Raw genomic sequence first — 10519 nt, 5'->3', positions numbered from 1 at the left:
ACCGTTGACAGGGATCCTCCCACCCACCCTGTTGAAAGCTGCGCGGGCAGCCAGCGCTCTCTGTTGTCCAGGGTCAGAGACAGGTCCATCGAGGAGGGGAGACAGAGGTCGCTTGCTTGTCTTCTCCCAGACCGGCGCTGTTGCTTTTAGCAACGGTGCGAGTGTGCGGCAGACCCGGGCAAGTGCGCGTGGAGAGTGGCAAATCTTTTCTTCCTGCAGTTTCTCCTGTTGTTCTTTGCGTTGTGCACGGCCAAACTCCGTTGTCCCCTCTGGAGAGGACGCGTTTTCCCGAGAAATCGAAAATGGGTGCTCCGTCCACCGTTTCTGCTGGCGTCGCCGCCCAATCCAAGGCCCCGCTGCTGACAGTTTGCATTTGCGGAGGCGGCAACGCTGCCCACGCAGCTGCAGCTTGGCTTGGTCAGGCCCACAAAAACATTCGAGTGAATGTGTTGACTCGCCAACCGGAAAAGTAAGCCCCGTTCAGTCCGAAAAATCCGAGACCAGCGACGCGGTTCCACCCAGTCTGCCTGGGTTTGTGTGCAAACGGCGAATGCATCGGGTGTATGTACACCTCGGGGAGGTGGGGCGCGTGAAACTGGTCTTCCAACCCTCGCAGAAAACAGAGGCGAAAAATGGACGGCTTTCCCCGATCAGTGCATGGAAGCAATTGATGGGCATGAATGGACTTCCAAGTTCCTGTACTCATCTGAAGAGCCGTCTGGTGCATGTGCCGTCGAAGACCGCCTTGGAGCGCCGCCGCTCCACGGCGCACACAAGGAAATGGCCAACGCGAGATCGAGATGCTTGAGTCGCTTGAAAGCCACAAAAGTGCAGGCGACTACGGGAGCGCGAATGGTTGTTCCTCTGCATCGTTGATTTCTTCCAGAGGCAAAATAGGACGTGTACGCCGTGGCCGGGATTGCATCTCATACAGTCCACAATTCTTGAGAATCCGAGAGACGAGCGCGGTACGGGAGTTCGAGCAGCTGCATCTCTCTTCTCAAAACAACGGATCTACTCCTGTACCGCTTGAATCCACGTTTTCCTGATCCCTTTGAATCATGCTCCGCAATTTCTTTCCAGATGGCAAAAGGAGATCCGTATGGAGACCAAGATCTGCCGCTGGAGCCACCTGGGTTCGATCTCCGGCAAGCTGAATGCGTAGGTTTTAGGGGTGCATTTCGGAAGTCCCTGCTCCACTTCGGTGCAAACCAAGCTAACGATTCTGAACAGAACAGGGAACCGAAGTGTGCGACTCTTTCCACTTATATATATATATATATATATATATTTATATATGGTCACGTATAGACGTAATTCAGATTTATATATGCGTATATACACTTGGGCACATTTGTGGCTGCGTGTTGATGAATGGGCGTCTGAAACAAGGTAAACGGTTAAAGATCTCTATATATATATCTATAGAGATATATACTTACGGCATTTGTTCCAACCGTAGCTCGGCCAACGGTCACTGCTGGCATGCAGGCTGCGCACGGTTAGAGTGTGACTCCCATCTCCAAGAACACTCCAGTTGAGAGGAAGAGGTGGATGCTCAAGTGGTTTCGAGTGTCCTCTTCCCCATCCCGGTTTTGTGTGTCCAAAATCGCTTTTTTCAGGGTGTCTGCCGATCCAGCAGAAGTTGTGCCCGAGGCTGATGTGTGCTTGGTCTGTGCGCCTGCGAACGCCCACTTTCCACTTCTCGAGAAGATCCGTGGTCACCTGAAAGCTGGCGGCATCGTCGGAACTGTCTTCGGCCAAGGTGTGTCGCTCGCATATCCAGGCAAAAGGAAGGGGGGCTTTCATGGCTCTTGGATCGAATACGTGCCTAGCCATGCAATATGGTCTTACATATGTATACATAGATGTATGGTAAAAACACCGATTTGCATATGCACGTGGATCCATAGGGAAAGCAGAGTGGACATGTGTAAATGGGTATGATGCACAGGTTTATACCGGCGCCTTCATATCTGTATTGCCCCACCGCCTTCCCCATGCACAAACATATGCATGTGTGTAACATTCGCACTATGTTGCCGTTTGGGTACTTGGGTTTTGACGCGCGGTGGGCGTTGCCTTTGCTGAGGTAACGTTTTTCCTTTTACACACTTTCCACAAACTCTGTAACCGGTGGCTTTCGATCTCTTCTCTCGGCCAGGAGGGACGCGACTGTGGCGTCTTCCGCCTTTCCTTTTCCTGCTTGCCGAGACACCCTGAAGACGCCGTGTGCTTCTGTCCCCATCAGGCGGCTTCGACTGGGCAATGCTGAAGGCCTTCGAGCCTGAGGAGTGTCGCAAGAAACTGGGAGGCTACTTCGCCCTCCAGAACCTCCCATGGCTTTGCCGTACCCTGAGCTACGGCTCTGTTGTCGAGCTCATCGGACCCAAGGACTACCTCAACGTAGGTCACCCCTGGAAAGAGGATCAACACGAGTGCCCAAAACAGTATATATATATATATATATATATGGGTCAATACTTTCTGCGTCCCTGTGAATCAGCGTGCATGCAAAATGAATACTTCGGTTCGTCGCAGAGAGGCCGCTGTGTGGCACCGAGCCTCCAGGTGTGGGCTCGGCGGTCCAGTTTTCGGCTTGGCCCGAGGCGCCCGCTGGGATTTACTTTTAGGGTGTATTGGTTACAAAACGCTTGCGCACATGTGTCACCTGCATGCATGTATATATGCTCGGATGCGGGTAAGTGCGTGCGGGAGCTCCATGTGTATGGGGGTGAAGGCGCCTGTGTCGCTTTGTCTCTTGTTCAGGCCACAGTTGTCCCTGGTTCCTTGGCGCAACCCGTGCGCCTGCTCATTAGTCTTCTCTTCGACATGCCTTGCCGCCTTCTGCCGAACTTTATGTGCATCACGCTCAGCCCGAGCAACCAAATCATTCACCCTGCGAGGTACGCGAGAGCTGTGGAGTCTCCAGTCCGCAGATGCCTTGGCAGCTGCGCGTGGCTAGCGCCGCGAAGAGATCTCTCGACAAGAGGAAAAAACAAGGAATGCTTCGAAACCTGCCGCTTGCAGCTGCTGGCCGTTTCGAGGTTGTCGCCAGTGCGTGTTTCCTTGGACGTGGGTCCGTAGGAGAGGCAATCGCCGAGAGGTGGAGAAAGGGAGACGCTGTCGGGGTTTGTGTATTGCAGGTACTACTCGATTTTCCACAAGTGGGACGGCAAGACGCCGATGAAGGAAAGCGAAATCCAGTGGGGTTTGTACAACGAATTCGACGACCTCGCGGCCGAATGGCTAGAGAAACTCAGCACGGAGCTCCAGGCCATCAAGAAGGCGCTGACGAACAAATTCCCCGAACTCGACCTCTCCAGCGTATTGCCCATCAAAGAGCGCGTTATTCAGCATTACGGTAAAAACACGACGCCTGTGCATGTGTGCAGACACAGAGGGCCTTCTATGGAGCCGACACACCAACCCAAGTGCAAACGGCGCGCGCGCTTTTTTTATATAAATCTAAAATGTAAATGTGTGTGGCCATTCAAATACCTCAGTTGGGCGCGTGGGAAGTTTAGGACCCGAGTGTGCAGTTTAGGTCTCCACATCCAGGGCTGACCGCAAGGAGCGAGTCGATGCCCGTGTGCGAAGAGACAAAAACGAAAGTTGGTCACAGCTAGCTCAGGAACCGTTCCCCACAACCGCCAGAGAACCCAACCGGGCGTTTCGCTCGGGTCTTGTCCTTTCCAGCAAACTTTGATCCTGCCACAGTCCATGCAGGGAGCTCGGTCGAAGTTCCCTGCCAAGTTGCATGTTTTCCGCCCTCACGTTTGACCATTTCCATTCTCGACAGAAAACGCTTTGGTTTCAAGCTCCGAGTGTGTGCTGTTGTTTCCTCTCGGCCTTCTTCAGGAGACGATGTCAAGGACACTTCCACTCTCCAGAAGGTTTTCGCGACCAACCGCGGCTATGCAGGATGCAAAACGCCAGCTACCCCCGTTGAAGGTACCTTCGTTTTCGTGTTCATACGCATGCGTTTGTATATATATATATATATATGGGCGTGTGTATATCTGTCGAGAGAAGGCAGAGCTGAGCACGTTTTCCACTTTTTTCCGGTGAAGAGAGTTTTTGAGGATAGCACACCAGGTGCACTTGCGACAACAAGCCCAAGTAGAAGCGTCTCTGTTGACGAAGTGTCGCGTTTCTTCTCGCAAGATACCCAGCGGCGCGGGAGAAAAAGTGGGGGCTGTTTTCCTTTCACCGCTTCCTGTCGCATCCTGCTCTCGTGAGTCCTGTCGCTCTGCACGCCCCGACTCCGGACTGTTCTGTCTTTTTCAGGAGGCTTCATTCCAGCAGTCAACGGCCGTTTGTTCAACGAGGATGTTCCCTTCGGGCTGTGTGTGTTGAAGGACATTGCGGAGCAGATGGATGTGCCTACACCGTCCATCGACTTTATGATTGACTGGCACCAAAAACTCATGGGGAAGGAATTCTTGAAGGACGGGAAGTTGAACCCGGAGATGATCCCTCAGACCTCGGCTCCTCGCGCTTACGGGCTGAATACACCTGAGGAGATCGTTGCGCCCTCGCTCATGGCGCAGAACATCACTCTTCCTTTTGCTCACATTGACATGCTCGGTAGACTGCTCAACTAGCAAGCTTAGGCAGCGAAACAGGGGACCACTGTGTGCGCTTCGGCTGGGCCTTGGCACTGGAGAGCGACGAGAAAAAAGACAGCTAGAGTCTCGAGTCGCAACGAGGGGCGTGCACGACCTAAAGTGCCCTCGTGTACGTACACGGTTGGCCGGGGTGCTACATATAGGTCCATTTGTCCATTTAGGCGTGTGGATGCGCGGGGTGAGTGCGAGGAAGGGAAAAGGAGGCTCTACGGCACACTCCGTTCTCGAGGAAAGACTTTCCTGTGGCGTGGTTTTTTCCACGGCAAGAAAAGCCCGGTCAAGAACGTGGGCCACAAACACGGGAGCGCAAAACAGACCTCTCCCTTTGGGATCTTTTAGAACGAACTGGGACGGGTTTGCGCAGAGAATGCGAGGCGTCGCCTAGCACCTTTTTCCTGTCCCTTTCTCCTTGGTCACCTGTGTCGTCGAATTCACGCGCATATGCGTTTTCCGTGGCAGGGGGGGTGAGGGGCAATGCAGATGCGAGCGAGTCGTTAGAACTCCAGAACTCGCGAGAGACCATCTTTATCCCCAACCCGGGGGGGAGTCGCTCCCAGACTCGTTTTGTCGTGTTTGTCCATTTCCCGACAGGGGGGGCCGAGCGCCGTTGCCGCCTGCGTCGCTCAGGTCCCTCTCAGTCTGGAGAAAGCCTTTTCTCTGTGTGTGTCAACTGTTTAGAACATCTGGTGTGTGCGTCGCTTTTATTGGGGTGGGAGATTCTCAGTATCGTGCTGTGCGTCCGACTGTCTCCACATGAAAGGCACAACCTTTCGCTTCACTCGAACGGGCCACTGCTGCGCAGGTTTTAGCCTCGTGTTAGGAATCCGGCTGAGATCCAGTGTTCTTCAGTTGTTTGCACCGTGTCAGGAGACTCCAGCTCGGTTCGAGTTGTTTGTGCCCACATAATTTGAGTCTCAAAGGTCGCCGTTGGCCGTGGCAACGCGCCGCGCAAAGAGTCATTGAACCCCCCGGACTGCGTGTGCCCGTCCGCCTGGTTCTCTTCTGGTGTCTGAACAAAACAGATTGAGGCGAGAGGCGCCAAACCACTCGCTGATTCTTGACTCTTCCGATGCCGGAAGGAGCATCCGCTTCACGAAGTCGCCGCGGTGGCCAAAAGTTGGGATGTCAGCCAGGAGCTGCGAAGGGACTCGAGACGGTGTTCGTCTCGGTGGAGTCACTTCTTTCACGAAAGACACTACACACGCGTACCATTCTCGCGTGGTCGTGATTATATGTATAGAAGTGCAGATGCGTTGCTGGGATGTCTATTTTCGTCCGTGGAAAAGAAAAAACAGTATTCGTCGAGCATGCAGATAAAAGAGCTTGAATCGACACGGGCTTGGTACGTCGATGTTCATCTCACAGCGACATCGCTCGGCTTACCCAGAAAAGAGTGGCCCTGGTTTCACGACTTGCCACTGTAGTAGAAGAAGTGTGAAAAAAAGGCTTCCAACAAGCACTTTAGCAAGTTCTTTAACCAGCGCTTCTCCGCTTTTTGGCATGCAGTGTTCGCAGTAGCGTCGGAGCCCGCTGAGAAACTCCGGCAAAGACCACGCGCACACTTTCTTTTTCTTTCGCATTTTCAGTTCGCTTCCTTTTCTTTCGTCCGGTGTTTTTTCAGTCTCTCTGCGGGAGGACAAGAGAAGGCTCTTCCTTGCGTAGTTCGTTTGTCGTGCGCCAACCGACTCTTCTCACGACCAGTCCAGCGGCCACGTGATTTTACGCGCCAAAAGGCGCTCGCGTGTCTGTGTGCGTCTTTGCACCAGAGTCTTTGCTGGATTCTTGGTTTCCCTCGCAGTTCCACGCACGCGAATTTCTTCGTTTCTGACTTTTTGTGGTGCAAGCTAGCTACAAGTCAAGAGGCCGCAAACGCGGGCGTTTCCTGTCACATGTTGGCACGGTGCTCTTTGCGGGTTCTGGACGCCTCGAGCGAGCCTCTGAGACGCCTTTTGCATGCAGAGTGAAATCTCTTTTTTTGGTTCAGTAGCGACGACCTAGATCGAGGCTGCTGTCCGTTTTTCGCAAGGTCTGCCTGCTTCATTGCCTCACACCGGCACTCTACTTGTGTCGATTCCACTTTGCAGGTTAAACCCGAGACGGACACAACGGAGGGAGTCTGCGCCAGGAAACGCAGCAGGGGGGCTGAGAAGACGAACAAAAGCGGTTTTCTCATCCCAGGCTGTCTCTTTTGGCTTTGTGTGTCCGCTCCCAGTTTTTCGACTTGTGAACTGGGTCACCCTTGTTTCGTAGCTGTTCAAACCTACAATCACAAAGTAGCTGTCATATATATATATATATATATACATATACATATACATATACATATACATATACATATATATATATGCATCCTTACTTTCGGATGCGATGCGCGAGGGTGTGGAAAAGGAGGGGTTGTGTTTCGGGCGTGTTCTAGAGCAAAAAGCGGCAGGAGCTGTGGGCGGGCACCGTAGCCGGTGACCTGCTGCAGTTGGAATTCGGTTTTTTCAGAAGAACCGAGTTTCCCCCGTCCGCCGCCCGCTCCCTCCACTGCTTCCTTTGTCTCGTTCGCTCTCCGCGTCCGATCCGTGCCTCTCTTTGGTTCCCTCTTTTTTTGCTGCGCGTTCTAACGAAAAGCAAAGGAGATGGACAGACTGGACGAGCTGTTACTGCCGGAGCCGAACTTCCTCGCAGGTAAGCCGGTCACGTCTCCTCTGGAGTCCCGGTTACGGAGCAACCGGGACACGTTTTTCCCGCGCGTGGACGTCTCGACAGAGAAGCAGAAGAGGGAGGAAGCCAGGCGGAGAGATGCGGCCGAGGAGAAGCGAAGGAAAGAGAAGGCAGTGGAGGAGGAGGTTCTTGAGACGTGGCGCGCTGACCGAAAACGAGAGTTGGTACTGTTCTTGAGGCGGGCCAACCGCGAATTGCTGTCGGGCCCCGAAGTCAACAAAGCGGCCGCTCAGTTCACCGCTCTGACAGAAAACCCAGGGACGGTTCGTCCTCCAGAGGAAGTCCTCCGAGCTCTCATTCGCGACCGTTTCGGAGAGGCGCCGAGGAGTGCGCCTGCGTCTGGAGACCGTCCGAGAGCGAGCGACGCGCCGGCTGCTGAAGAGAAACGCCCCGCCGCGGAACCGGCTCCGGCGGGGCCTCTCACAGCTAGCCAGCAGCTGTCTATACAGCTGCGAGAGCGAGGGGCTCAGCTGACGCGCCTTCGCGAGCGGGAACGCGAGTCACGGAGGCAGGAAGAAGAGCGGGTGGCCCGCGAGAGAAGACGGCGCGGGGACGGCGGCCTGGCAAGGAGACCGCGAGGCGCGAGTTGCGCGGGAGCTCGGAAAGCCAGCTCTTCTCTCCGAGGGGTCCGCGACAAAGCATACGCGGGGAGTCGACCAGTCCCTGGGGCGATGAGCTTTGAGGAGAGCCGGCGGAAAGCCCAGAGACACGGAGTGCTGGTGACCAAGACCTTTGCGAAAAGTGCATGCAAACCTGGGAACGCCACGCCGTCGGAGGCGGGAGAAGACGCCGAGTCCGTTGGGACCGGTATCAACGGGATCAGCAAACCGGTAAAGAGATGGGTCAACGGGAAAGTGATCGTGGAGAAATGGGGCGGGATTTCGTCCCTCGTGTACCTCCCGAAGAAGGCCAGTCGAACCAACGAAGAGGCATCTCTCGCCCGATCGTCGCCCGCCTCCGCCTCGTCCCCTGGCCCGCCCACGTCGGCCTCAGCCTGCCATGGCGCCAGCGGGAGCGGAAGTGAAGCGCACGCGCTCGAAGGGACAGAACGTTCTCTCTCTGTCAACCAAGCTGTTCCGTCGAGCAAGGCGGAGCGACCGTCTCGGCCACGCGTGTCTCCTGCTCGGGGGCTGGGTCCGGTCGATCGCAGTTGCTCCGCATCCGAGACTCTGAACACCCGCTCTTCGCACCTCAGAATGTGCCGTTACACCTCAGGCGAAAGCGACGAGACTCGACCTTCCAGAGGCGCTCGAGAGAAGCGAAGCCGATCCCCAGGATCTTCCGGCCGTTTCCCCGACGCACCTGGCGAGCAAAGACAAACAAAACCGGCTCTACCGCGTCAAAGTCCCCTCGAGGGGCGCGTCGGCCTCAGCAGTGTTCCCGGCTCCAGCAGATACTCCGTCGTGTCGTCGAGCCGGGACAAAGGCCAAGGGACGTGCTCTGGACGGGATCCCGCGTTTCCTCCGAACGCTGTCCAAGTTCCGACGCCAAGCTCGGCGTCGGGCTGTTCCGGAGTGCCGAAAGCGAAGATTTCGCACAACTGCAACGGTTTTGCGTCGCTTCCCACGTCGCCTGGCCTCTCGGTTACCACGCAAGCTGCTCGCCTGGGGGCGTCGACCTCTCGCCCGAGAGCTTTCTGGGCTCCGACGCTCCAGAGTGGAAGCAAGGGTTCTGTCTCCTCTGGTTCGACAGGTTCAAAGACAGCAGTCTCTGCAGGAAAGCCCCGGCCTCGGTTTGTTGTCCCAGATCTCCACGGCACCTCGCAGTCGGCTCTTCCCCCCAAAAAGTATATCTGTGGCGTCCCTCAGCCTGATCGGAGTGTCTGTACACCCGCAGTGGGAACTTCTGGCGCGGCTTTATGTCGAACTGTCGCGGGCGCGGGAACTCGCCCCTTCATTTCCGCTGCCTCTGCTGTGGGCTCCCACAAAGCTAGTCGTGTCGAAGAGAATGCGCTGGGGTTTCGAGCAAAGCCTGGGGGGTCAGCCGCGGTTCGTTCCCCGTGGCGCGCGAAGAAGCGCGTGGGAATGCGGGAAGACGAGAGCCACGGGGAGGACGGTGAGAGTGAAGACGAGATGGAGAAGGGCGCGGGCGCATGCACGTCTCTTCCGCCTGTTACCGGTTTCCTGAATCGCCTCCCCTCGCGTTCCCAGGGGAGACACCCTACCTGGAGGAGCGTGCCAAGTCAAGAGGAAGACGACGACGACATGGACGATTTTATTGTCGACGACGAGGATCTCGGAGACGGAGCAGACAGAGACTGGCAAGCGGAAATGCGGAGAGTGACTGGCTATGATCCGCGCCACTTCGCAGGCCGCTTCGAGGGAGAATGCGCTGAGAGCGGCTTCCATCAGCAGCTTCAGGAGGAGCGTTACAGCGGTCAGGTCGCTGCTCAGGAGGACGCTGAAGAATACCAAAAGATCCTCGATGAAGCTCGGGAAGAACGCCGACTCAAAAAAATCAGAAGAGATGACTATCGATAGAATATTCGTGAGAAAATATATATATATATATATGTATATATATGTGGTATATATATAGTGTATCCGATAGCTTTTTTTTATGACTCGATTGCGTCTTGGCACGCGTCGTATTGGAGGAGTGAGTCTCGGGAGGAGAAAGGGAACGTGTCTGCTTTGCACAGAAAACACAGCCTTTTCGTTAATCAAGGGGGTAGAGCTGAAGCTCCTGAGCGCAGTTGGTCGGGTGTTTGCCGTTTGTGTTGAGCGTGAATCAAAATTCGATTCTTGTCTGCTTCAAACATCCCCGACCTAACGTTTTTTCCCGTGTGCATCCATGCCATCACGGGTTTAGGCTTAACGGTTTGTGCAGAGCAAACTGTCGCCGATAGCGTTTCTCTTGAGTTGAATACAGGAACAGCTCGAGTACTCGCATGCGCATCGTTGGGACATGACAACTACTACACTGGCTCTTATGGCTCATCCGAGCAAAAGCGGATTCTCCCACAAGACCTCACCAGAGTTCGTCTTTCTTACACTGGCTGCAACTCCACAAGTCGGCCAGTACGGCTGCCAAAACCGGAAAAACTGAATTTCAGCATAGAATCTCAAAAGCCCCCAAACTCTCAATGGGCATTGTAAGTGCAAGTGAATTCTCTGTCGCATGTATGATGGACTCCGTGGCTATCCAGCTGGTACGATGCTCCTATGTTCACGTTAGAC

At 55.0% G+C, this 10519-nt stretch overlaps 2 protein-coding genes across 2 annotated transcripts; both read left to right on the top strand.

Moving 5' to 3' along the window:
- Positions 1 to 302: 302 nt before the first annotated feature.
- Positions 303 to 4607, top strand: NCLIV_042450 (putative opine dehydrogenase; the record flags this gene model as incomplete). Its single annotated transcript, XM_003881162.1, has 8 exons — positions 303 to 469; positions 1084 to 1161; positions 1623 to 1765; positions 2252 to 2406; positions 2770 to 2906; positions 3147 to 3364; positions 3862 to 3954; positions 4291 to 4607. The coding sequence occupies 8 exons, from the start codon at positions 303 to 305 to the stop codon at positions 4605 to 4607; spliced, it is 1308 nt and encodes a 435-aa protein (XP_003881211.1).
- A 2648-nt stretch (positions 4608 to 7255) lies between these two features.
- On the top strand, positions 7256 to 9820 carry NCLIV_042440 (conserved hypothetical protein; the record flags this gene model as incomplete). Its single annotated transcript, XM_003881161.1, has 1 exon — positions 7256 to 9820. The coding sequence occupies one exon, from the start codon at positions 7256 to 7258 to the stop codon at positions 9818 to 9820; it is 2565 nt and encodes an 854-aa protein (XP_003881210.1).
- Positions 9821 to 10519: the final 699 nt, after the last annotated feature.

The sequence above is a fragment of the Neospora caninum genome, chromosome IX (genome assembly GCF_000208865.1).
Source record: "Neospora caninum Liverpool complete genome, chromosome IX".
Classification (NCBI taxonomy): domain Eukaryota; phylum Apicomplexa; class Conoidasida; order Eucoccidiorida; family Sarcocystidae; genus Neospora; species Neospora caninum.
Note: the sequence above shows the minus strand (reverse complement) of the source record. Positions and strands in the feature narration are given on the sequence as shown.